This window comes from Moschus berezovskii, chromosome 11 (assembly GCF_049115385.1).
Source record: "Moschus berezovskii isolate FMDL1 chromosome 11, NW_MosBer_1.0, whole genome shotgun sequence".
NCBI classification, from domain to species: Eukaryota; Metazoa; Chordata; class Mammalia; order Artiodactyla; family Moschidae; genus Moschus; species Moschus berezovskii.
The window spans coordinates 107,297,901-107,325,541 of record NC_142470.1 but is presented as its reverse complement, the minus strand read 5'-3'; the positions used below and the strand labels follow the sequence as shown (position 1 = coordinate 107,325,541).

General features: G+C 46.7%; 1 protein-coding gene across 2 annotated transcripts in view; it reads right to left on the bottom strand.

Annotated features, from left to right (window-relative positions):
- Positions 1 to 27,641, bottom strand: part of ACOXL (acyl-CoA oxidase like) — a 354,770-nt gene that overhangs the window by 289,080 nt on the left and 38,049 nt on the right. For both annotated transcript variants that reach the window (XM_088841686.1, XM_088841687.1), the window contains exons 3-7: positions 17,222 to 17,305; positions 7,132 to 7,218; positions 6,452 to 6,550; positions 1,535 to 1,649; positions 1,015 to 1,101 (exon numbers count right to left, since the gene is read on the bottom strand). In XM_088841686.1, coding sequence (XP_088697812.1) covers positions 1,015 to 1,101; positions 1,535 to 1,649; positions 6,452 to 6,550; positions 7,132 to 7,218; positions 17,222 to 17,305 — 472 coding nt within the window. The remainder of the gene's footprint in view (positions 1 to 1,014; positions 1,102 to 1,534; positions 1,650 to 6,451; positions 6,551 to 7,131; positions 7,219 to 17,221; positions 17,306 to 27,641) is intronic.

The window sequence follows — 27,641 nt, the reverse complement described above, 5'->3', positions numbered from 1 at the left end:
TCTGGGGCAGGTCTGGTGGGGACACAGCTGTCTGCCTGAGCAGTTGCTGAGGCTGGAAAGGGGAGCATTCTAGGCAGCCAAAAGAACATCTGACTGAACATACAGAAGCAGGAAAGCTCATTCAGCCCCACCAGTGACCCCGAACTCAATTTCTCCTCCTTCCCAATGCTTCCTCCTCAGAACACAGGGTGAATTTGCAATAGCAAAGGCCTCAAAGACACTGGGAAATGGCCAGAGGGTCAGCAGCAGGTGGGTAGAGTGGCCCCTTCAAAACCAGTCTCTTCTGACTTCACTGCTTTGGTGAGTTAGGTTAGACTCAGGTGGGGAAAAGTAGAAACAGTGACAGATTTTATTTTCTCAGGCTTCAGAATCACTGTGGACAGCGATACAGCCATGAAATTAAAAGATGCCTGCTCCTTGGAAGAAAAGCTATGATAAATCTAGACAGTATATTAAAAAGTAGAGACATCACTTTGCCAACAAAGGTCCGTAGAGTCAAAGCTATGGTTTTTCCAGTAGTCATGAACAGATGTGAGAGTTGGACCATAAAGAAGGCTATGCGCTGAAGAACTGATGGTTTTGAACTGTGGTGCTGGAGAAGATCCTTGAGAGTCTCTTGGAGCAAGGAGATTAAACCAGTGAATCCTAAAGGAAATGAATCCTGAATATTCATTGGAAGGACTGGTGCTGAAGCAGAAGCTCCAGTACTTTGACCGCCTAATGAGACGCGCTGATTCTTTGTAAAAGATGCTGATGCTGGGAAAGATTGAGGGCAGGGAGAGAAGGGGGTGACAGAAGATGAGATGGTTGGATGGCATCACCAATTCAATGGACATGAGTGTGAGTAAACTCCCGGAGATAGCGAAGGACAGGGAAGCCTGGTGTGCTGCAGTTCACGGGGTCACAAAGAGTTGAACATGACTGAGAGACTGAACAGCAACAGCTGGTAGGGTCGGATGGGGAGAAGGCAGGGAGCGCAGAGGAGGGTGGGAGAAGGGTCACCTGCGAACTCACCTTCTTTATGCATCATATCAACGACCGTCACTCCTGGGTACAAGCGTCCATTTTCATCTCGGACAGGAACGATGAAGCAATGGGGCCCTAAGGACGGTGAGAAGACACTTTCTAAAGTCTCTAAAGATATGAGCAAGGCTTTCCTAATTTCCAGTGTGCAATCATGTTGATTCTGAAATTCATTCCGTTCTATGACTGTGCACTACCCACAATAGTGTACAATGTTGAATGTAATGACAAACTGTTTCATCACGGATATTTAGGAGACCAACTGCTGAATTTTTTAAAAGACAAATAGCTCCATTTCTTATGTAGCTGTGCCACACCGCATGTGGGGTCTCAGTGCCCTGATCTGCAGTGCAGGCACAGAGTCTTAACTGCTGGACTGACAGGGAAAGTTCCAGGGCGAATTTCTCACTGAAAACAGCCCTTGGGAGGAGGAAGGATTCTGTGTAAAGCACTCATGGGAGAATAGTACTAATAAAGAGAAACAGCCTAGGTTTCTGTGTTGGTGACAAACCTTGAGACCTTCCGTTTATGATGAGCTGGGCAAAGACTGCTGCATAGTTCCCGTACATCGCATTTCCAATGTACATCTTCTCAGCATTTTTACACGGTGTGTCAATGACAAATTCCTGCACAGAAACACCAAAGCAACAGAGTTTTCTTCCTTATGGTTCCTTTCAACCCCTGGGCTCAGTGCAATGAACACCGTGAAACAGATTCACGTTGCATAGCTTCGCCCACTTCGGCAACCTCACAGAAAAGACATAGATGACCCAAAGCCGTTTAGCTCACCCTCACGTTCCTTCCCTTCTTGCTGGCTACTCTTCTTTGTAAGGTTGGACTAGCATGTATTGCATTTGTCTAAGCCTGTGGCTTAAACGTGTGAATTCTTCTTCAATGAGCTTCTTTTTCTCTAGGCTACTCCACACTGAGGTGTTGACTTTTAAATAATCCAGCACCCAAACCCCTAATAGCCCTGGTGATCTGTATTCAGTTCTCACCACAGCCCTTGCTCCCAAACATTCCACCTGCAAGTTTCACAAGAAACCATAAAGTACCCAACGATCTGGGGCCCAGTTCGATGAGTCCATGTCTGTGTATTTCATTTTGTCTACTGGAATTGTCCCTCCTGGACCAATGGCATGGTTCCCCAGGTCCTCCACTGATTCCTGGGCCTCAGACATTCCTGCATCTAAGGGATGAGTCCATTACTAACCGAAGGTTAAACGTGTGGGTGCATGTGTGCTAAGCCACTTCAGTCGTGTCCACCTCTTTGCAACACTATGGACTTAGCCCACCAGTCCCCTCTGTCCATGGGATTCTCCAGGCAAGAACACTGGAGTGGGCTCCCATGCCCTCTGCCAGAGGAGCCTCCCAGCCCAGGCACTGACCCCATGTCCCTCATGTCTCCTGGACTGGCGGGTGGACTCTTTACCACTAGTGCCGCCTGGGGAGCCCTTCGATGTGTGCACCTGAACACAAACAAGACCAGTAAACAACGATGACCTAGTCCCACCATTGCTTAGAGTCGCGTCCCAGACAATGTTGATTTTTATAAAAAGAAACATCTCATTTAAGCCTTGGGGTGACTGTTTCAAAATCTCTCTCCATTTTCTTCATCAATGAATATGATAATAAAAGGTTCCCTCAAACGCTCCTATGAATAAGCCCTTAAACCAAAAAGCATGTGTCAACAATTCTCCATCTTATAAGGGAATGAATCTTAGAACACACCATCTAGCTTCTCTCCAAAATATGACCAAGGATTCTAGCTCAAAACAGTTTGAAGTTAACATTGGTCAGGAAAAAGCAGGGGGGAAATAATGAGCTTCTGGTTTTCAGTCTCTGCTCAAAACTCTGCCTCCTTTTCTTCCTCTCCAGGAACCAGAACAGGGTCACCATGGAAACACCTCTCTCCCCTTCTCGGTCCTCTCTCACGCTACCTGGGGTACCCTTCAGCCTCTTGTTAGGGAGAGACAGGCCATAACTGCCAACTCTGGATACTGGGTACCTGGAACAGGTTGAAGAATCCAGGCAGTGGGGGGAACGGGAAAGGAGAGGGCAAGCCGGGGCAGGGCGTGATGGCAAAAAAACAGAACCGCAAATTTAATCGAAGCTGACAATATCAAAGATGTGATCATGTAAAGATCATCTCGGATTTCAGATTTTCAAGTATATGGACTGTACTTTCCCTCTGGCCAAGAAATACAGTTTTGGAGCCCAAGAAAACATTCTCTGACACATGTGCACACAGGGAAACTTTTAACACAGGCAAGGGCTTTTCAGAAACATATATGGATGAGCTGATCGTTTTTAAGTCTCTGGAGGCTGCTGCCCTTGTCTTACTGGGCCAGGCAGGAACTTCTTAAAAAAAGGAGCTATTGTGAGGCTGGGGGGTGCAGTAACAACAAACGATGCGCGGTGAGGGGATGCATTAAATAGCACCCACAGGGGAAGGGAAGCAGCAGAGGTCTGCAGAAAATATCTGGTGGTATGGCGAGGAGACAGGAGGCCATTCGTCCCCATCAACATTTGATCCTATCCGGGAAAGGAGTTTTGTCACTTCTGGCAAAAACACTTGATTTGGAAACTGCCTCAGCCAAAACGCTGGCGTTTAAAGCTGGATCTAAATAATGCACACCATGTGTGTTGGTTCCTATTATAATTAGTCGTTGAAGGCCGACAAAACAGTCAGTCCTGTAAACACTCATAGAGATGGCTTCGGCCAGAGAGCTCTTAAAACCTCATTTATTTTTGTGATTTTGCATAAAGTGTAAAAGTAAAACTCTCTCTTACCTCAAAACCCTCCATGCTGCTACTCAACCCACCATCCAAAAATAAAAATAAAACAACCAACCCACAGGAATGAATAACGAAAAAACTGAAGAGATTAAAACTGCTCCGGAGGGAGAGAGAGCTCATTTGATATGCTCTAACGTTTGAAAAGGGAAATGAAGGGGAAAACACAGAAACCAACAAAGGGGAAAGCCGTTCTCGGCTAGGCCAGCCCTCAGGGGCCTGAGTCTATGACAGGCTTATTCCCTCCCTCACTCCCCCAGGAGGCAGCGAGTTCACCAGAGTCTTCTCATCATTACAATTTCAACTTTGCAACTCCCCTGCAGACAGCAGCAGCTGCCGAAGCACACCAGGTAGCTAAATCTTTTATGCTGTTTGGGGAAAACAGGACCAACACAGGGAAATCATTTTTGTGCAAAAAAAATAATAATAATTATAATTATAGGAACAAAACAAATAAGAATTGTGGGTGGGTTTTTTCCCTTAAATGACAGCAAGGTGACCTCAACTCTACTGTTTTGGGAGAAAAAAATGGGGCAGGCAGAACCCCATGATGTTTGGTCACTGTGCCATCTCTGGTAGGAAAGCTAAGCTCTGAAGGGCAATCCCCTTGAACCTGAGATTCACTTGTTAACTTCATAGCCATAGTTTCTTCACCTGAAAAATAAGGACAAAAATATGTTCCTATAAGATTATAGGACATTTAACACAATGTCGCACTGCAGAGTGCTTGGCCTGGTGCCTAGTACACAAACAGTAGCTTAATTATCACATTTATGGGATTGTTGCTGTAAGAGAATCGCTTTAGTCATATACAACTCTTTTCGACCCTATGGATCATAGTCCTGTCAGGCTCCTCTGTCCATGGGATTCTCCAGGCAAGAATACTGGAGTGGGTTGCCATGCCCTCCTCCAAGGGATCTTCCCAACCCAGGAGTCAAACCCACGTTTTCTTATGTCTCCTGCATTGGCAGGCAAGTTCTTTACCACTAGCCCCACCTGGGAAGCAGATGAACGTGGTAGTATACTATACAGAGAGAATTTCAGGCAGAGCCTGGCACAGAGCGAGCATTCAATAGACGAAAGTACTTATACTGGTCCTTATTGTGACCTCAGACATCACTGGCTACTGCAGAGAACTAGCATAGGGGCAGGAGACAAGGCAGGACATCCTCTCACACAATCCTCACCTGCATCTGTCATTCTAAATGTTGACCGCCTCCAGCTAGCATTCTTGGGCCCTAGGAACAGAACTCCAGATTCCAAAGGACAACAGCCAAAATGAAGAAAAGGCTGAGTCACCACATGCACAGGCAAATGGCCATACTCACAAGCACATGGCCACACCCACAGCACATGGTGGCCATACCCACAGCACATGGTGGCCATACCCACCGCACATGGCCACACTCACAAGCACATGGCCACACTCCAGCACATGGCCACACCCACAGTACATGGGGACTGGTTTGATCCCTGGGTCAGAAAGATACCCTGGGGAAGGAAATGGCAGCCCACTCCAGTATCCTTGCCTAGAAAATCCCATGGACAGAGGAGCCTGACAGGCTACAGTCCATGGGGCCGCAAAAGAATCAGACATGACTGAGCAATTAAACAACAACCCATGTAATAAAGTCCGATCATTTTGTGAAATTTTATTTTGGTTGCCTTGTGGATCTGTGTCCATGTCACAGTTAAAGATATTGCATCACACTGAGACAGACCTGGGACCTGGGATCCTTTGCTGCAATGCTTGCACCTGTCTACACCTCTCCTCAAGCAACACAATATATAAAGACACAATACTGGACTAAAAATAACTGTGTGCATGCTCAGTTGGGGCAAAATTATAGAGAAAACATACAAAGAGACCAAAAAACCCAACTGCCAATTTTGAAGAGCCTGGAGAAAAAGCAGGGTGTTGAGAGCAAAAACACCCTACATACACCATCACCTCAGGGGTAGGCAAACCATCTAAGCCATCCCTCTGGCCTGACTCCTTGACACACCCCTACACTCACTCCATGTAAGGAATCAGCTCACCCCCCATTCAGGGAGTGAGCAAGCAAGAGAACCTGAAACTTGTTCTCACCTCCCTGAGCTGCAGCAGGGGCCCCAGTAAAGCCTTGCCTGAATTTCTTGTCTGGCCTCTGATAAATTTCTACTGACTGGGGAAGGTCAAGAACCCTGGTTGGTATCAATGCCAGCACCAAGGACTCGGCTCCCGGAAGGAGGTCCCGCACACACAGTGCCCTTCTGCCCCACGGGGTGATGCGCCAACAGAGACCTCTCCTATATCCATGTACCTGCTACTGTTCGGAAGGACCACAAGATGGTGGAGGTCCTGTTCTCACCAAGTTTCCCAAAGCATTAAGTTAATAAGTGCACCTCAAATGTCTCAGCAATGTCCTCCCGAGGTAGGTGTTGTGCAAGCGTTGGTATTGGACTCAGGGAGGCTGAGCATACATCCACCTCCACTAAAGCTCAGACACCTCTGAATCCGAGCACCTCTGGCTAGACAGTGCACACTGTGGGTGAACCTGGTCTCAGGAGGAAGAGAAGGAGGGTCTGCTGGTGAACCTGGTCTCAGGAGGAAGAGAAGGAGGATCTGCAGAACCACAGGAAGAAGCCTCACCTGTGCAGAGAAGTCAAAGGTGGCTTCAGTCTGGATCCCTCTGACGTTGCTCCCGTGGCCCCTCTCGGTCATTGCAAACATCCCTGTGTATTTCTGCTCCTGGAGTTGACCGGGTGTTAGAAGGGAATCAGCTAGTCAAATGGCTGCTCTAACTGCCGACCTCCCAGATCATTATCTCAGAGGACAGGATGGTTGGATGGCATCACTGACTCGATGGACATGAGTTTGAGCAAACTCCATGAGATGGTGAAGGACAGGGAAGCCTGGCGTGCTGCAGTCCATGGGGTTACAAAGAGTCGGACAGGACTGAGCAACTGAACAGTTGAACAAGAGATCATTAAGAACATTGGCGAGAGAGGAAGTACTGAGTTGGAGATATTATAAAAACTCAGCCTGGTTACAACTAAGGTGATGACAATATGACAGACTTGTGCAATCTAAAAAAAGGAGTCTTAGGATTCTCATTTCAAACAAAGCTCTGGCTGACACTAATTGTATATTTTATTTTCTTTTTCTGCAAACACACACACACCCCTAACTACTGTGAATTTTTGCTATCCACTCCAGTATTCTGGTCTGGAGAATTCCATGGACTGTATAGTCCACGGGTCAGAGAGAGTAGGACACGACTGAGCAACTTTCACTTTCATTGAAACTATCTAAGGTGGTCCATGCCATACCTGGAGAGGCTGAAGCCACTGAGTTACATGTGCTGGGCCTCCGAGATTTCTGACAGCCCCACCGAACAGCCAGTAAATTACTCCACACTGGAAACAAGCAGAGGACAGACCATTGTTAGAAACAGTCAACAACTTAATGATGACCAAACTCACTCAAAAGCCATTCAAGGAACACCGATCAGCTCATCAAGCTTTACCTTCGCCCCACAAGCAGCAAGGCATCCACGCCCTTCCCCTCGCGGCCTGTCCAGCCCCAGTCCCTCTGGGCAGACACAGCTCTCGGTTCCCCTTTGTGCAGAGGTCACCCCAACAGCACAGCACATCCGTCCTCCATCCTCAGGGAAGCCCAGTTCACCCCATCACTCTGTCTTGTCTGAAAACAGTGAAAGTGTTAGTCACTCATTCATGTCCAACTCTTGGCGACCCTATAGACTGTAGGGTCCATGGATTCTGTCCTCTGTCCAAGGGACTCTCCAGGCAAGAATACTGAAGTGGGTGGCGATGTCCTCCTCCAGGGGATCTTCCCGACCCAGGGAATACAACCCAGGTCTCCCTCTCTGCAGGCAGATTCTCTACCATCTGAACCACCAGGGAAGCCCCTGCCTTGTCTGCTCAGGGTTTAATTTGGTGCGTGGTAGGTCGAAGATATGCAACAGCCTTTGTGCACTGATCCCAGGTGCTGACCACAGCCTGGAGAGTCCTACCGTGAGAAACAGTCTGCTAACAGGAAGGTGGACGGAAGAAGTAAGGCTACAGCATGAGCAGACACTGGGCTCAGACGAGGCAGGCCAGACTCCAACCCCAGCTCAGCTCCCCACCAGCTGTGGGACCTTGGACAATGACACAACGACTGCGTTTCCCCATCTGACAAATGCAGTGGACGGTGAGCCCCCACTTACTGTGCTTTCCCACCTTCCAGGGTCTGAGCTCCACACACGCACTGCCTATCACAACCATCCCAGGAGGAAAACACAATTCCCCTCACTTGATAATTGACAATTCCCCTCACTAGGCTTCCCTGGTGGCTCAGACAGTTAAGACTCTTCCTGCAATGCGGGAGACCCAGGTTCGATCCCTGAGTCGGGAAGATCCCCTGGAGAAGGGAATGGCTACCCACTCCAGCATTCTTGCCTGGAGAATTCCATGGACAGAGGAGCCTGGCGGGCTACAGTCCGTGGAATCGCAAAGAGTCAAACATGACAAAGCAACGGACACATTCACCTCCACTTCCTCACTTCACGGATGAGGACAGTGAGGTTTGGGAGAAGGACGTGACCTGTCCATGGCCGCACCTGAGGAAGCACGCAGGGCTGGGGTTCAAGTCCAAGCTGCCTGACACCTAACAGCCCTTCAGAGGTTGCTGCAAGGTTCAGGGAGAGGCAACTGCCAAGCACTTTGGTCAAGAGGAGGAGAAAGAAGAAAAGGAAGAGTGGCTTGAGCAGGGCCGTTTGAAGGGAACAGGGGACTGACAGCAAAGACAGAAGAGCTCAGGTGTTCAGACATTTGCTGTGCTTGCCATTCAGCATCCCCTCCTCTCATAGGAACACAGCCCCAGCTTTCCTCTCGGGAGCCCTCTTCCCCCAGAATCAGTCCAAGTGGCTCATGGCTAATGTAACCTCCAGTCCAGCTTTCAGATGAGCCTGGGACCCAGGACTGGCCAATCTGCGTAACATCGTGGCCAAGGGGATGCTTTGGGATGAATTTGTGATCTGGGTGGGTCCTATCAGACTGGCCACTGGACACAGGAGTCAGCTATTAGAGAAGAGAAACTCTCTCTTTTATTGGAAGTAATGGAACTTGGAAGAAGCGAGGGTGGGGATTGCTCTTGCCATCAGGAGAGCTGGTGAAGGAAGCCAATGCATGGGGGTCAAGGTGAGGAGAAGTTGAGAGCTGAGAGGGACCAGGTCCCACACACCCACATCTGAAGCGAGTTGGACCCTGGACTCTTCGAGTACAGCAGCCAATAGGTGCCTTTTTCCTGGGGTCACTGCACTGGAACGCATCCCAGTGGACACAGGGACCCCAAGGAAGACCGTGCAGGTAAGGGGCAGAAAGAGCATCTTCACATGCTCCCATCTGAGAACTGCCATCAGCCTCTGGTGGGGACCTTACCCTGCACCACACGGGTGTAATCCTCCTCACGCTAACTTCCAAAAAGGCCACTTCATCAAGTCGAAGTGAACCACTGGACCAGCTGAAATGCTCTGACATCGCAACGTCTAAATTTCACTCATTACATCTGACATATGAGGCGCTTTGCATTTGGAGAATCATCAAACATCCTTGGAAGAGGCTGAACGCCTCACTGCTGACCCAGCAAACTGCTTTTCTAATTCCAACCCAGGAAAATGGAATCCATCCAAATAGTCTTTTTTTCCCCAAACCCTCTTGGAAATCAAGTCAAAGAAAAATATTTTTCTAAAACTAAAACAGGTTGAATTTTCTGCCCTTAAGTCTCTTTGGCTGGTGGCTAATGCGTTCTTTATAGTATATTGTTTTCCCAGGTTTTACATTTTTTCCTCCTCTTTAGAAAGACAGGAAATGAGTCGGCCACCTTTTGAAAGACTCCATTCACTAAACGCTATTAGTAGGAGCACTGGGCTGGGTGAGTGAAACCTGCAGGCTTCTGGAAAACCACAGGAGTTGGGCTTCCCTGGTGGCTCAGTGGTAAAGAATCCGCCTGACAATGCAGGAAACATAGGTTCAATCCCTGGTCCAGGAAGATTCCACATGGCGTGGGCAACCAAAGCCTGTGTGCCAGCACTGCTGAGTCTGTGCTCTAGGGCCCAGGGGCCGCAACTACTAAAGTTCGAGCACCCTAGAGCCTGTGATGCACACCTAGAGAAGCTACCACGGTGAGAAGCCAGCACACCGCAACTAGAGAAGGCCCTCACAGTGATACAGACTCAGCACAGCCAAAAATAAAAAAAATGTTTTTAAAACTGCAGGAGTTCAATGAGGCATTACCTGCAAGACCCCGATCTACACGGTCTGTTCAAACATGCCAGCACGTTGCCAAAGCCACATTCTCCAGAGAGCAGGGGATGTGACAGCTGGGGAGGCCCATGGGGGGACTCTCACAGACAGCTCCCTGGCCCGCTGTACACGGGCAGACCCGGGTGCCCGGCACGGTGGTCAGATCACAATAAAGGGCATGAGAAGTGGAGGCGTTTGGGGAGGATCTGGAGACAGAGCTGCTGGGTTACTCAGGAGGTGGGGGCAATGTGACACCTGGTCTTTGACCTGAGTCTTCAGATAGATGGAGGACCACCCATTGCATGGGAGGAGCCTGCAGGAGAAGCCAGGGAGGAGGGGGTGGATTCCCTAAAACAGGGATGCTGAGCCGGAGAAGGGCACGGAGCCATCACGAGGAGCAGCACCAGGTGAACCCGGGACAGGGCACCAGTCCACTGCTGCCAACACTGCCCAGTGAGTGTCCTGCTTTTGCTGGACCCCAGCCTGCCTCGGGAGACAGGATACAGAGAAATGCTGGGAAAAGCAGCGGCAAGGAAATCAAACAGGGAAGGGGAGGCAAGGGACACCTAAAGAAACCCTGACTGTAAGCACAGGCACACCTTGTGTTTGAGAAAGCCCCCTCTCTCCTTTCTCACTTCTCTGGAGGACTACAGGCACAGCTCCAAGGTCAAGTGCAGGGGGTCATGAGCACAACAGGCCCACGGAGGGCTGGCAGCAGCCTCCAGTGGCCACAGCTGGGAGCTGGGAACTACGGTCAGGACAGGCTGACGGGCCCAGGGATATGGCCTCCAGCAAGGCCCATTAGCTTCCAAAAAGTGGCTAGAAGGAGAGTCGACCCCTGGGCAGGGAAAGCTGAATGGGCTGGGCCTGGGAACAAAGGTTGGCCCCTCCTCCACCCACTAGCTGAGCCACCATCTGGAAGCCCATCTGGGGAAGGCCCACGTCAGGAGCTGCAGCCCCCACTACCACCACTTACATAGCTCCTGCAACCTGCAAGGCATGGCCTGGAGCTCCTCCTGGGCACCATCGGCTTAAATCTAAACCAGCCTGTGATTGGGTATCATCACCAGCTAGCATCACCGTCCTCATAGAAAACGAAGTTGCAGGACTATGATGGGACATCTAGGGCCGTGATGGAGATGTCTCGGAGTTGGGACATGAACCCACATCATTCCGACCATCTCCCTGACACCACGGACCTGCCAGGTATGTAATGTGTGCAAGAATCCAGGTCCTTCCTATAGGATGGTCAGACAGCAGGTCCCCTAAAGAGACTTCAAGTGCATTCAGATTATTTCCATTTCAAAAGCAGATGGGAGGAACTTACCTGGGGGTCAAGTGGTTAAGACCCCATACTCCCAATAAAAGGGGTGGGTTTGATCCCTGGTCAGGGAACTAGATCCCACATGCCACAACTAAAGATTCCACATGTCACAACTAAGAACTGCCATAGTCAAATGAATAAATATGTTTAAAAAAGAAAAAAAAAAAGAGTAGATGGGCTATACCAAGGCACTGCAATCAGTTTTTGAGACAATGGTGACCCCACAAAGGATAGTGCAATGGACTAAGTTGTTAGGTCTTCACCCAAAAACTCCTATTTGTTGCTATATAGTCGCTAAGTCATGTCCAACTCTTTGCAACCCCAGAGACTGTTACCCAAAAGGCTCCTTTCATCCATGAGATTTTCCTGGCAAGACTATTGGAATGGGTTGTCATTTCCTCCTTCAGGGGATCTTCCTAATGCAAGGATGGAACGTGCATCTCCTGCATTGGCTGGTGGATTCTTTACTGCCGAACCACCAGAGAAACCCAGAATTCATATGCAGAAACTTTAATCCCCAGTGTGGTGTTAGGATATAGGACCTTTGGGAACTAACTACATTTAAATGGGGTCTTTAGGATGGGGCCCTCGTGATGGGATTAGTGCCCTTACAAGAAATACCAGAGTGCACTCTCTCTCCTCTTTTCTCCCTCTCTGTCTCCCCCACCCTGCTCCTGAAATGTGAGCACACACAGAGAAGGTGGCTGGCTGCCTGCAAGCCAGAAAGAGGGCCCTAACCTGGAACTGAATCAGTTGGCAGCTAGATCTTGGACTTCCCAGCCTCCAGAACCATGAGAAAATTAATTTCTGTTGTTTAAACCACCAGTTCTGTAGTTCTTTATCATGGCAGCCCATGCAAAGCAAGATAGAGTGAAATGATTCAAATAAGGGGAAACAGGAGCCGTCATGGGGAAGAAGAAAAGGAAGCAGGTCTCGATTCTTTTGGCTGTCAGTTCATCCAGATTGCATCAGCCTGTTTGGCGGGAGACCTTGGGCTGGCTCCCAAGTTAGACTGAGATTCAAAGCCCTCAGCAGAGAAGGTCTCTCTCTCTGGCACCCCTCTCCCTTTCCCCGCCCCCGCACTGTGAGTTGCTCTCCAAGCAGCACTTGGCTGTGTGAGTACAACTGTGTTTGTCCAAGGCACTTACGGACACCTGGAGCTGCTGGATGATGCAGACTCAGAGGAAGAGAAAAAGGCGCTCAGGTCTATGGGGTGCAGATAATGCTGATGAACTGATGCTCAGGTTGACAGCCAGCTCAGGTGACCAGGAGAGCCAGCAGGGGCCTTGGGCTGGTCGTGAGATATGGGGAAGTCGTGACCAACCCAGGACTCACTCACCCATTCTCCATGCACTGCATCCCCCTCACCGGAAGTCTCCCTCTATCACCAACAGGAAAGCAGATGGGCTGGACCAGGGGCAGAACCAACGCCTTCCGCGAGTTGTCTAGGATGTCCGAGCACAAGGAGAAAAGCTTACCCTGTACGTAGCGCTTCCCTGGTGACTTAGCAGGGAAGAGTCCTCCTGCCACTGCCTGCCACGCAGGAGACCCAGGTTCAGCTCCCAGGTCAGGAAGATCCCCTGGAGAAGGGAATGGCAACCCACTCCAGTACTCTTGCCTGGAAAATCCCATGCACAGAGGAGTCTGGCGGGCTACAGTCCATGGGGTCGCAGAGTCAGACATGGTTTAGCAACTAAACAATAGCAACAAACAACTCGTGTGTGGGAAAAACAAACAGGGTTAATTGTCATTACTTTTTTTACATGGACCATTTTTAAAGTCTTTATTGATTTGTCACAATATTGTTTTTGTTTTACGTTTTGTTTTTTTTGGCCATGAGGCATGTAGCATCTTAGCTCCCTGACCAGGGATTGAATCCACACCCCCAACATTAGCAAAAAGAAAGTCTTCACCACTGGACCACCAAGGGAAGCCCCTAATCATCATTTTTGTCTAATTTTCCAGGTTTTTTTATTATGGTATAATAATAACATAAATGTTATAACATAAAGCTTGCCATTGTAGCCACGGTTACGTGTACAGTTCAGCGGGATGAACTACACTAACAGTATTATGCAACCATCGGCACTACTTCTAAAACTTTCTCATCCTCCCAACAAACTCTGCCCATTAACCAACAACTGACCCTGTTCTCCTCTTCCCTCAGCCTCTGGGAACCTGTAATTTACTTTTTATCTCTATAAATTAATTTGCCTATTCTCAAATTTTCACATAAGGAGAGTCATACAGTATTTGTCCCCAAGGATCTGGCTTATTTCACGCAGCCTACTTTCAAGATTCGTGTTGTAACATGTACCAGAACCTCATTCGTTTTCATGGCTGAGTGATATTCCACGGTACATACTGTACACTAGACAATATTTTGCTTATTCATTCATGCATTGATGCACACTTGTTTCTTTCAGCCTATGAGGCACTGGGAACAACAATGCAATGAACACTGGCATACAAGTATCTATTTAAGTCCCTGTTTTAATTCTTTGGGATACACACCTAGGAGCGGAACTGCTGGATCATACAGTAGTTCTACATTTGATCTTTTGAGTGACTGCTAAACAGCTTTGACTCTATGCGTTCATTTAATATTCATGTCCTGACACTTCCTACATAGGAAGAACGTAGACAGACAGTCTTCAAGGATTTTGCCCTCTAGCGGAGCTAAGTGACATACAGTAGACCTGTGAATAAATACATCAATCCAAACTGCGCGCCCAGACAGACACTGCAAAGTACAGGACAGATGACAACGTGCACGTGGGGTTTCAGACTTCAGGCTTGGGCTTCCCTGGCGGCTCAGTGATAAGGAATCTCCCTACCAACGTAGGAAACAGCGGTTCCATCCCTGGCCCAGGAAGACCCACACGCCGTGGAGCAACTCAGCCTGTGCGCTACGCTATGGAGCCTGTGCCCTGGAGCGGGCGGACTGAACTGCTGAGCCCACGCGCAGCAATGCCCAAGGGCACTGAGAGCCCGCGCGCCACGAGAAGAGAGGCCCCGCAGAGAGCAGCCCGAGCGCAGGAACCAGAGCAGCCCCGCCCACCACGGCTAGGGAAACGCCTGCGCGGCAACAAAGACTCGGCGCAGACAAAAATAAAAAAATAAGCTTGAGGCTGGAGGGAGGTTTCCCTGAAAGAAGGACACTTGAGCAGGGACTTAAGAATGAGTGTCAGGCAGGTGACGGAGGAGAAAGGATCCTTCTAGGATGACAGCAAGAGTGGTCCAGATGTGGAAACAAGACCAAAAGAAGGCCAAGATGGCAGATCTCCTGGACAGGACTACATGGCACAGGTGTCTGGAGAGGCGAATGTAGGGCCAGGCCATTTGAGGACCTGTGAGCCAGGCCAAGGGCTGGAGGGCTTCTCTAAACCATAAGAGGAAGAGGTCTTCAGTAGAGGATTGATGTGATCAGAGAAGCATTTTTAAAGGTCTATTTCTTTAAATCTATTCAAATTTCCTTCTAGGATACTCAGGAGTAAAACTTTTAAAAAGTTTTCTATTGTGGGAAAATTGAAACAAAACAGAAGAGTATCATGAACTCAACAACGCCCAGCTCATGGTCCATTTTATTCATTTTTCCCCCAGTCCACTCTCCCATTCTACACCCAAAAAAAAAATAAAACAAATGAAGTCGCTCAGTTGTGTCCAACTCTTTGCGACCCCATGGACTGTAGCCCACCAGGCTCCTCCGTTCATGGGATTCTCCAGGCAAGAATACTGGAGTGGGTTGCCAAAGTTTATCCCAGACATCCTGTCACTTCATCCCTAGGTATCTCCTAAGCCTCTGTCAAAGGTAAAGGACTCTTCTTAAAAGCATGATCCTAAAACCATTATTTCACCTCAGATACAATAATAATCTTCTAATACCGCCAGAGAGCCAAAGTTCAAATCTCCCCAACTGATTCCGAGTCTTTCTTTATAGTTCGCTGTTTGAATCAGGGTCTACTTAGGTTGGCAGAAAAGTTCATTCGGGCTTCTCTGCAGCATCTTGTGGAAAAACCCCAAACTCACTCTTTGACCAACCCAAGAAGTAAGGTGCACACGCTGCACTGAGCTGAAATGCTTCTTCAGTCTGCTTGGCACCAGAAGCTGCCTGCCCTCATGTGCTCAAATGTTCCCTACGCAGCTCTGCACCTGGCTCAGTGCAAAACCCCGCAGGTGCAGAGGAGCAGGTGTCCCACCCAGAGGGTGGGGACGCCCTCTGGAGGCTTCCCCACAGAGACCTGCCAGACAGAAGGGGGCAGTGTAGGAAAACGATCAGCTGAGGCTCATGAGTCTTGAGCAGGATCCTCTAGGATTTCTGAAAGGAGGATCTATTGGAGCATCTGAGCTGACTTTTCTTCACTGTGGAAGCCACAGCCAAGAGAGAAGAGACCCTGCCTGGCTGAAATCGTAGGGAAGCCAGTTTCCCCACAAACGTCCTCACCCTGGGATGGCATTCACAGAAGTCTTTGTTTTTAATTTCTGCTGCTGCATGCTAAGTCACTTCAGTCGTGTCTGACTCCTTGAGACCCTATGGACTGTAGCCCACCGGGCTCCTCCATCCATGGGATTCTCCGGGCAAGAATACTGGAGTGGGTTGCCATTTCCTCCTCCAGGGGATCCTCCCCACCCAGGGATTGAACCCAGGTCTCCTATATTGCAGGCAGATTCTTTACCGTCTGAGCCACCAAGGAAGCCCTTTTATATACTCATATATAAATGTCTATGCCGCAGAACAGAAAGAGTTTGCATCTTGGACTCATCAATGGCTTCTTGTTTGATCGTTTCCTCTTCATGTCCTAATCATAACTTCTCCCCTTTGCGGACATCAGAACTGGATGTCTGCATGCAGACACTTATTTGGAGATGCAGTGGCATCCAGGGAGGGAGAGAAGGTTGCATGCAGAGCCACATGCCTGCTGGGAGACTGAGGGCATCGGGAGAGGTCACGGCACTCACGCCTTTGTGAGCTGGTACGTGCAAAACAAGTCTACAGCATGATGCCATTTTATACCCATTTAATCAGCAAAAATGGAGACGTGTATAAGAATTCCAAGTGTTGTTCCACCCAAAGGAGTATTATTCAGTAGTTGAAGCCTCAGGAGGACTTTTCTGGTGGTCCAGAGGTTAAGAATCCATGTGCCAGTGCAGGGGGCATAGGTTCAGTTCCTGGTCCAGGAAGATCCCACATGCCAATGGGCACCTAAGCCCGTGCACCACACCTACTGAAGCCCACATGCCTAGAGCCTGTCTCCGCAACAAGAGAAGCCCACCCAATGAGAAGCCCGTGAGCCACGCCAGAGAGTAGCCCCCGCTCACCACAACTGGAGCATGCCCGAGCAGCAAGGAGACCCGGTGCAGCCTAAGTAACTAACTAATAAAAAACATAAAGTTAAAGCAAAGGAAAATAACTGACTGGCGGAGATGCAATACAACTATGCAAAAAGAAGAGCAAAGGAAAACAAATGCTGGGTTGGATACCATGGCTGAAGAAGTCCAGGGACGTGCTGGGAGGTGCACCATTTTAGAAACATCTCTTGGAGGGATAGACTGACACCTATGGAATTGTTTCATTTTATTTTCACTCCTTTTCATTAAAAATTCAGTTCATGGGACACCCCTGGTGGTCCTGCGGTTAAGCCACTAAGCTCCCAACGCGGGGGGCCCAGGTTCAATCCCTGGTCAGGGAATGAGATCCCACAGACCCAGCGCAGCCAAATCAATACAAAATATAGTCAAATAAAACGAAACTCTCAGTACATGAGGGGTGGGAGACCCAGTAACCTTCACCTTTACTCCTGTGGCCATGTCCGCTATGGAGAGGACTTCTCCTATGACCAGGCTCCGACTGACAAAATTCCTTGTTTTCTCCACCTGAAAACACGACAGACCCAATGTCAAGACAGCCTTAAAACCTGACCATTTAAATTAACATTTTTAAAAATAATAAACAGATGTCACTTTTACAATTCAAAAAATTCAACACTTTCATTAAGCAATTTTTAAATAAAAACATAATCCTATCACCCTACAGAAGTCAATGTTTTCATCCTTATAAAAAAATTTTTTAAGTATAGTTGATTTACAATATTGTGTTAGTTTCAGGTGTCCAGCCAAGTGGTTCAGGTATATTTATATAACTGTATTGTTGCTGTTGTTCAGTCGCTAAGTATGTCCAATTCTTTGCAAACCCATGGACTGCAGCACACCAGGCCTCCTTGTCCTTCACCATCTCCTGGAGTTCATCCAAGTTCATGTCTACTGAATCGGTGATGCCATCCAAGCATCTCATCTGTTGCCACTCTCTTCTCCTTTTGCCTTCAACCCTTCCCAGCATATATCTATATTATTTTCCATCACTGTTTATGTAAGATATTGAGTACAGTTTCGTGTACTATACAGTAAATCCTTGTTGTTTATCTCTTTTACATACAGTAGTGAGCATCTGTTCATTCTTTTTTAATGTGATCATCTGGTCTCAGACCACAGACAGAGTAGTTAAAGACTCTTTTCTCACATAATAGGAAATCGACTGCACCTGCATGGAGGCCAGCCCTGACCGACTTGCCTGTGGCCTTAACCAAGTGTGTCCCTGGGCCTCCCCCCAGCGATTCTCCATGACAACTCACCAACACTCCCACCAACAGTGAGAGCCTGGCACAAGTCCAGGTGACCATCTTGATGTCAAAACAGAGGATTCAGGTTTTGGAACATTCTGGACATAGGAAAAGCACTATTCTTCACTTTCTAACCACAGACCATCCTGGGGTTTTGATCAGTTAAAAACCAGGACATCTGGTCCCCCTTTGTGACCCTGTCTTCCACTACCATGCACAGCAGCCTTGAATCCCAAAGCTATACAAGCATGCACTTCTTCACCAGCAAGAAATGGGACAGGACAAGAGCACTATTGCTGTTCCGTTTTAAAATTTCAGAGGCAAGTGGTATTTCTGCCAAAAGTAATGGGCCCTTGCATGTGTAAATTCGAATCACCCATTGTTGGAATTAATGCTGCTAAGTCACTTCAGTCGTGTCCGACTCTGTGTGACCCCGTAGACGGAAGCCCACCAGGCTCCCCTGTCCCTGGGATTCTCCAGGCAAGAACACTGGAGTGGGTTGCCATTTCCTTCTCCAATGCGTGAAAGTGAAAAGTGAAAGTGAAGTCGCTCAGTCGAGTCCGACCCTTAGCGACCCCACGGACTGCAGCCTACCAGGCTCCTCCATCCATGGGATTTTCTAGGCAAGAGTACTGGAGTGGCTTTGTTTGTTTTTTCTGGCCATGTCCCCCCCCCCCCATAATGTAGGATCTTAGTTCCCCGACCTGCCATGGAACTTGTTCCTCTTAAGTTGGAAGCTTGGAGTCCCAACCACTGGACCACCAGGGAAGTCCCGAGCCTTTTTGATTCACCAGTCTCTTCTGAGATGCAGCCCACAAAACTCGTGCAAGCTGCCTATGTGCACGAGTGTATACATGTGTGCTGTGTTTGTACGTGTGTGTAAACTACGCCCCACCAGGGCAGGAGGAGCCTATCTTCCTTGGATGACTTTCACTTTCCACACTAGCTTAAGCTCTCTCCCAAAACACACTACTTTCCCTCCTATAGGTCTTTACAATGTTCCTCTCAAGCACTATTAATTTTTTCAAGCAGCAAACTGTCAAGATTTATGACTCTTAGCATGGCTCCTACCCAATGCATCTTGGATTCATTATTCCTAAAATACCTCCAAGGCTGGAGCACGTACCAGTGCCTGGCTACAGCATCACTGACACGGGAGAGTTCGTTCCCAGCAAATAATAAAAAACAACTGTAGTGGATATTTGCGGACTTTTAGAGGGTCCCTAAGGAGATGGCAACCCACTCCAGTGTTCCTGCCTGGAGAATCCCAGGGACGGGGGAGCCTGGTGGGCTGCCGTCTATGGGGTCGCACAGAGTCGGACACGACTGAAGCGACTTAGCAGCAGCAGCAGGTCCTCTGTCCTGTGGATCCCCACAACGACCCTTCATGAAGGGCTGAGTGGGACAAGAAGTGCTGACCCCATGTCATGGATGGAAGTCTAGGCTCAGGGAGGTCAAAAGACTTGTACAAGAATCATCTAGTAAGTGGTAGAAGAAGGGCCAGAAACCAGGTATTCAGAGTCCTCACATGGACCTCTTGCTCCCAGTCCTCAATGCCCCCTCTCTGTTGAGCTGGAGGAAGCCTGGGACTCTGGGTGCCCCAGTCCCAGTCACCAATAAACTCTCTCCTGTACCACCAGCCTCGTCTCCAGAAAGCATGTGACACCAACATGTCCCAGTGCCCAGGTGACTTTGCTAAGAATCACCCCACTCACTTCATTACAACAGCCCCTTCCTCCCCTTAAACCACGTGCTCTGCTGGAGCTAAACCTAACCCATCAGGACCAGGGAAATCCCTCAGCATCTGCAACTAGGCAAGGTTTTCATCATATTGCATCCCCTCCATTTCCACTGTGGATGGGGCAGCATGACGTTGTCATTGGTGGGATCCAGCTACGGTCACTTTTATACATGTAAAAGTGAAATAAATTGCCATCACATTTCCTAAAGAACCAATCCCAAATGTAGCCATCCTGGAGCATAATAAATTTAGTGTGACAGTTTTTTTCCTTCTCGAGTCTCTGCCCAGGACAGAGATCTTTGCTGTTAGATCCTATGGGCAATGCCACAGAAGTCTTGCCATTAATGCTCTGATGTTGACTCAAGCGTTCATTTGGGCTGGTCCATTTCAAGACATTGAGCAAAAGCTTCAGAATGAAGACAAGGCTTAATTTGATGGATTTCCTTACTAGCATACACTTTTAACATCTTCTCCACACATAAATTCTCCCTTTTATTCAGTTCTTCTTTCATTTTCCTTTGAGTCACTAAAGTTTTTCCCGTGGTCATGTATGGATGTGAGAGTTGGACTGTGAAGAAAGCTGATCGCCAAAGAATTGATGCTTTTGAACTGTGGTGCTGGAGAAGACTCTTGAGAGTCCCTTGTACTGCAAGGAGATCCAACCAGTCCATTCTAGAGGAGATCAATCCTGGGTGTTCATTGGAAGGACTGATGCTAAAAGTGAAACTCCAATACTTTGGCCACCTCATGCGACGAGCTGACTCACTGGAAAAGACTCTGATGCTGGGAGGGATTGGGGGCGAGAGGAGAAGGGGACGACAGAGAATGAGATTGCTGGATGGCATCACCGACTCGATGGACATGAGTTTGAGTGACCTCTGGGAGTTGGTGATGGACAACTGGCGTTGGGAGGCCTGGTGTGCTGTGATTCATGGGGTCGCAAAGAGTCGGACACGACTGAGCGACTGAACTGAACTGAACTGAATATTTACAAGGTCCCCCCCCCATATTCAATTGGCAGTATACTGAATTGCCCATGCTAGTAATGATCAATCAAATAACTAATGCATTTTTCGACATACATTCTTGCAGTATTTCTACTGTATCTATATATTCATTTAGGCTGATTGAATATATTCAAGCCAAACTCAATTCCCATATCAGACTATTACCTTATAGTAATTTTAAATGATAATGGTCCCATCAATGTATAGAGAATATATTCAAACTTGTATTTTATCCTAAATTATACTCCATGATATTTACATTTTTGCTTAATAAATTCAGTCTCAAATAGAAGGGAGGTAATTTCCCCTAAAATAACCTTCATTTCTTTATAAAGCACTTGATATATCAGACCTTCATGATACAATATTCTATTACAAAGTAAATTCTACAAAAATGTATATTTTTTATTTTATAAGCCCAGAGTCTCCAAAAGACAAATATTCCTTCTTCTTCAACTAAATACAACTTGATTCAACACTGCATGGGTATCTATAATCTGAGCTGTCTTTCCTCTGATATTAAAAGACCCTTACTGTCCCCTTTATAACCCATTGGCAAGCCCTGTTAGGAGCCCAGCCAAGAAGACTGGGTAAAAACAGGTTCCTGATCTTAGTTTTCTAACATCAGTCCCCAAACTGGCATATTTGCTTCTTCTATCTTCTGGTTTCAATTTCCCTACTTTAGTTACATTTAATCAGTCTGACAAAATACATGGTCAATACCGGATGGTCACTACTGAAATCAGATTGATTATTTTCTTTGCAGCCGAAGATGGAGAAGCTCTATACAGTTGGCAAAAACGAGATCAGAAGCTGATTGTGGCTCAGATCATGAAATCTTTAATGCCAAGTTCAGACTGAAATTGAAGGAAGTAGGTAAAACTTCTAGGCCATTCAGGTATGACATAAATCAAATCCCTTACGATTATACAGTGGACGTGACAAATAGACTCAAGGGATTATATCTGATAGACAGAGTGCCTGAAGAACTATGGATGGAGGTTCATAACACTGTACAAGAGGCAGTGATCAAGACCATCCCCAAGAAAAAGAAATGCAAAAAGGCAAAACGGTTGTCTGAAGAGGCCTTACAAATACCTGAGAAAGAAAAGTAAAAGGCAAAGGAGAAAAGGAAAGATATACCCATTTGAATGCAGAGTTCCAAAGAATAGCAAGGAGACATAAGGAAGCCTTCCTCAGTGATCAATGAAAAGAAACAGAGGAAATCAATAGAATGAGAAAGACTAGAGATCTCTTCAAGAATAAAAGAGAACCAAGGGAACATTTCATGCAAAGATGGGCTCAATAAATGCAGAAATGGTATGGACCTAACAGAAACAGAAGATATTAAGAAGAGGTGGCAAGAATACACAGAAGAACTGTACAAAAAAGATCTTCATGACCCAGATAATCATGATAGTGTGATCACTCACCTAGAGCCAGACATCCTGGAATGTGAAGTCAAGTGGGCCTTAGGAAACATCACTACGGATAAAGCTAGTGGAGGTGTAGGAATTCCAGTTGAGATATTTCAAATCCTAAAAGATGATGCTGTGAAGGTGCTGCACTCAATATGCCAGCAAATTTGGAAAACTCAGCAGTGGCCACAGGACTGGAAAAGGTCAGTTTTCATTCCAATCCCAAAGAAAGGCAATGACAAAGAATGCTCAAACTACCGCCCATTTGCACTCATCTCACACGCTAGCAAAGTAATGTCAAAATTCTCCAGGCCAGGCTTTAATAGGATGTGAACCATGAACTTCCAGATGTTCAAGCTGGATTTAGAAAAGGCAGAAGAACCGGAGATCAAATTGCCAACATCTGCTGGGTCATCAAAAAAAGCAAGAGTTCCAGAAAAACATCTACTTATGCTTTATGCCAAAGCCTTTGATTGTGTGGATCACAACAAACTGGAAAATTCTTAAAGACATGGGAATACCAGACCACCTGATCTGCCTCCTGAGAAATCTGTATGCAGGTAAAGAAGCAACAGTTAGAACTAGACATGGAACAACAGATTGGTTCCAAATAGGGAAAGGAGTAAGTCAAGGCATATACTGTCACCCTACTTATTTAACTTATATGTAAAGTACATCATGACAAATGCTGGGCTGGATGAAGCACAAGCTGGAATCAAGATTGCTGGGAGAAATATCAATAACCTCAGATATGCAGATGATACCACACTTACGGGAAAAAGTGAAGAAGAACTAAAGAGCCTCTTGATAAAAGTGAAAGAGGAGAGTGAAAAAGCTGGCTTAAAACTCAACATTCAGAAAACTAAGATCATGGCATCTGGTCCCATCTCTTCATGGCAAATAGATCGGGAAATAATGAAAACACTGACAGACTTTATTTGGGGGAGGGGGCTCAAAAATCACTGCAGATGGTGACTGTAGCCATGAAATTAACAGATGCTTACTTCTTGGAAGAAAAGTTATGTCCAACCTCAGTTCAGTTCAATCGCTCAGTTGTTTCCGACTCTTTACAACCCCATGAATCACAGCACGCCAGGCCTCCCTGTCCATCACCAACTCCCGGAGCTCACTCAAACTCATGTCCATCGAGTCGGTGATGCCATCCAGCGATCTCATTCTCTGTCGTCCCCTTCTCCTCCCGCCCCCAATCCTTCCCAGCATCAGAGTCTTTTCCAGTGAGTCAACTCGTCGCATGAGGTGGCCAAAGTATTAGAGTTTCAGCTTTAGCATCAGTCCTTCCAATGAACACCCAGGATTGATCTCCTTTAGAATGGACTCGTTGGATCTCCTTGCAGTCCAGGGCACTCTCAAGAGTTTTCTCCAGCACCACAGTTCAAAAGCATCAATTCTTCGGTGATAAGCTTTCTTCGCAGTCCAACTCTCACATCCATACATGACCACGGGAAAAACCATAGCCTTGACTAGACGGACCTTTGTTGGCAAAGTAATGTCTCTGCTTTTTAATATACTATCTAGGTTGGTCAGAACTTTCCTTCCAAGGAGCAAGCGTCTTTTAATTTCATGGCTGCAATCAGCATCCGCAGTGATTTTGGAGCCCAAAAAAATAAAGTCTGACACTATTTCCACTGTTTTCCCATCTATTTCCCATGAAGTGATGGGATCAGATGCCATGATCTTTGTTTTCTGAATGTTGAGCTTCAAGCCAACCTTTTCACTCTCCTCTTTCACTTTCCTCAAGAGGCTTTTGAGTTCCTCTTCACTTTCTGCCATAAGGAGGTGTCATCTGCATATCTGAGGTTATTGATATTTCTCCCGGCAATCTGGATTCCAGCTTGTGCTTCTTCCAGCCCAGCGTTCCTCATGATGTACTCTGCTATAAGTTAAATAAGCAGGATGACAATATACAACCTTGACGTACTCCCTTTCCTACTTGGAACCAGTCTATTGTTCCATGTACAGTTCTGACTGTTGCTTCCTGACCTGCATACAGGTTCCTCAGGAGGCAGGTCAGGTTGTCTGGTATCCCCATCTCTTTCAGAATGTTCCACAGTTTTTTGTGATCCACACAGTCAAAGGCTTTGGCATAGTCAATGAAGCAGAAATAGATGTTTTTCTGGAACTCTCTTGCTTTCTCCATGATACAGCGGATGTTGGCAATTTTATCTGGTGCCTCTGCCTTTTCTAAAACCTGCTTGAACATCTCGGAGTTCACAGTTCACATATTCCTGAAGCCTGACTTGGAGAATTTTGAGCATGACTTTACTAGCGTGTGAGATGAGTACAATTGTGTGGTAGTTTGAGCATTCTTTGGCATTGCCTTTCTTTGGGATTGGAATGAAGACTGACCTTTTCCAGTCCTGTGGCCACTGTTGAGTTTTCCAAATTTGCTGGCATATTGAGTGCAGCACTTTCACAGCATCATCTTTCAAGATTTGAAATAGCTCAACTGGAATTCCATCACCTCCACTAGCTTTGTTCATAGTGATGCTTTCTAAGGCCCACTTGACTTCACATTCCAAGATGGCTGGCTCTAGGTCAGTGATCACGTTATCATGACTATCTTGGTCGTGAAGATCTTTTTTGTACAGTTCTTCTGTGTATTCTTGCTACCTCTTCTTAATATCTTCTGCTTCTGTTAGGTCCATACCATTTCTGTCCTTTATCGAGTCCATCTTTGCATGAAATGTTCCCTTGGTATCTCTAATTTTCTTGAAGAGATCTCTTGTTTTTCCTATTCTGTTGTTTTCCTCTATTTCTTTGTATTGATCGCTGAGGAAGGCTTTCTTATCTCTCCTTGCTATTCTTTGGAACTCTGCATTCAGATGCTTATATCTTTCCTTTTCTCCTTTGCTTTTCGCTTCTCTTCTTTTCACAGCTATTTGTAAGCCCTCCTCTGACAGCCATTTTGCTTTTTTGCATTTCTTTTCCATGGGGATGGTCTTGGTCCCTGTCTCCTGTACAAAGTCACGAACCTCCGTCCATAGTTCATCAGGCACTCTATCTATCAGATCTAGTCCCTTAAATCTATTTCTCACTTCCACTGTATAATCATAAGGGATTTCATTTAGGTCATATCTGAATGGTCTAGTGGTTTTCCCTACTTTCTTCAATTTAAGTCTGAATTTGACAATAAGGAGTTCATGATCTGAGCCACAGTCAGCTCCTGGTCTTGTTTTTGCTAACTGTATAGAGCTTCTCCATCTTTGGCTGCAAAGAATATAATCAATCTGATTTCAGTGTTGACCATCTGGTGATGTCCATGTGTAGAGTCTTCTCTTGTGTTGTTGGCAGAGGGTGTTTGCTATGACCAGTGCATTCTCTTGGCAAAACTCTATTAGCCTCTGCCCTGCTTCATTCTGTACTCCAAGGCCAAATTTGCCTGTTACTCCAGGTGTTTCCTGACTTCCTACTTTTGCATTCCAGCCCCCTATAATGAAAAAGGACATCTTTTTTGGGTGTTAGTTCTGAAAGGTCTTGTAGGTCTTCATAGAACCATTCAACTTCGGCTTCTTCAGTGTTACTGGTTGGGGCATAGGCCTGGATTACTGTAATATTGAATGGTTTGCCTTGGAAACAAACAGAAATCATTCTGTTGTTTTTAAGATTGCATCTAAGTACTGCATTTCGGACTCTCTGGTTGACCATGATGGCTACTCCATTTCTTCTAAGGGATTCCTGCCCACAGCAGTAGATATAATGGTCATCTGAGTTAAATTCACCCATTCCAGTCCATTTTAGTTCACTTATTCCTAGAATGTCTATGTTCACTCTTGCCATCTCCTGTTTGACCACTTCCAATTTGCCTTGAATGACCAACCTAGACAGCATATTAAAAAACAGAGTCATTACTTTGCCAACAAAGGTCCATCTAGTCAAAGCTATGGTTTTTCCAATAGTCATGTATGGATGTGAGAGTTGGAGTATAAAGAAAGCTGACCACCAAAGAATTGCTGCTTTTGAACTGTGGTGTTGGAGAAGACTCTTGAGAGTCTCTTGGACTGCTGGGAGATCCAACCAGTCAATCCTAAAGGAAATCAATCCTGAATATTCATTGGAAGGACTGAAACTGAAGCTGAAACTCCACTAGTTTGGCCAACTGATGTGAAGAACTCAGTCACTGGAAAAGACCCTGATGCTGGGAAAGACTGAAGGCAGGAGGAGAAGGGGACGACAGAGGATGAGATGGTTGGATGGCATCACGAACTTGAAGGACATGAGTCAGAGTAAGCTCTGGGAGTTGGTGATGGACAGGGAAGCCTGGCGTGCTGCAGTCCATGGGGTCACAAAGAGTCGGACATGACTGAGCAACTGAACTGAATACATGTCCTGTATTATAATCAACCTTAAATTATTTTAGAAAGAAAATGAACCAGAGTAAAACATACAAATAGAATAAGTAAGTGAGCTTCAAGGATTCAGTCCTCTGGGGCCTGCTTTAAACAAGACTCTTGCCTACTGGGCTACCTGGTCCTAACCCTCCCTCCAAAAGGGGTCCCAAGTCTGTTCACTTCTTACATCTCCCATCACCATCTTGAACCTGGACTATTCTATGAGCCTTTCAGCTGGCCTCCTGTTGCACTCTGCCCCAAATATCAGCCAGGATGATCTTAGTATTAAGGCAAAATTTACATACAGTGAAATGCACAGAGTTTAAGTGCATGAGTTCTGGTCCATTATCTACCTGTGTAACCATCATGCCAATTAAGATCATGGTGCCACCAAGAAAGTGCCCTCATTCTCCTTTACAGGGTCACCACCCCCACAGGCAACCACTGTTCTCTTTTCATCAATATTCACTAACCTTTCGTCTTCTTGAACTTACGAAAATGGAACTGTACAGTATATACTTTCATATCTGTCTTCTTCTGGGCAGAAGGCATCCATGTTGTTCTCAGTATCTGTCATTCATTCTTTTTTATGGCTGAGTAGTTTTCCATCTGCAAATGTTCCACAATTTGTCCAGTCCCTTATTGATGGACATTTATGTTGTTTTCAGCATGGGGTTATTTCAAGTAAAGTTTAAGTATTCATGAACAAGTCTTTTTGGGGATATGTGTTTCCATTTCTCTGCTGTAAACCCCCAGGAATGCAACTGTTGGTTAAAGGGTTGTAAGGAATTGCTGAACACTTGTGCAAAATGACTATACCATTTTCCACTCCAACCAACAGTGTGTGAGAATTCTAGTTTCTCCAAATCCTCATCAGTATTGTCTTTCCCACCTTCAGCTATTCTCAAGGGCTTGTGATGTCATCTCACGTGGGCTCTTTGGTTTGTTGGCTGGCTGGCTGGGTTTGTTTGGCTGTACCAGATCTTCACGCCTACATGAGAACCCTTAGTTGCAGCATGTGGGATCTAGCTGCCTGACCACGGATCAAACCTGGGCCCCTACACTGCAAGCTCGGAGT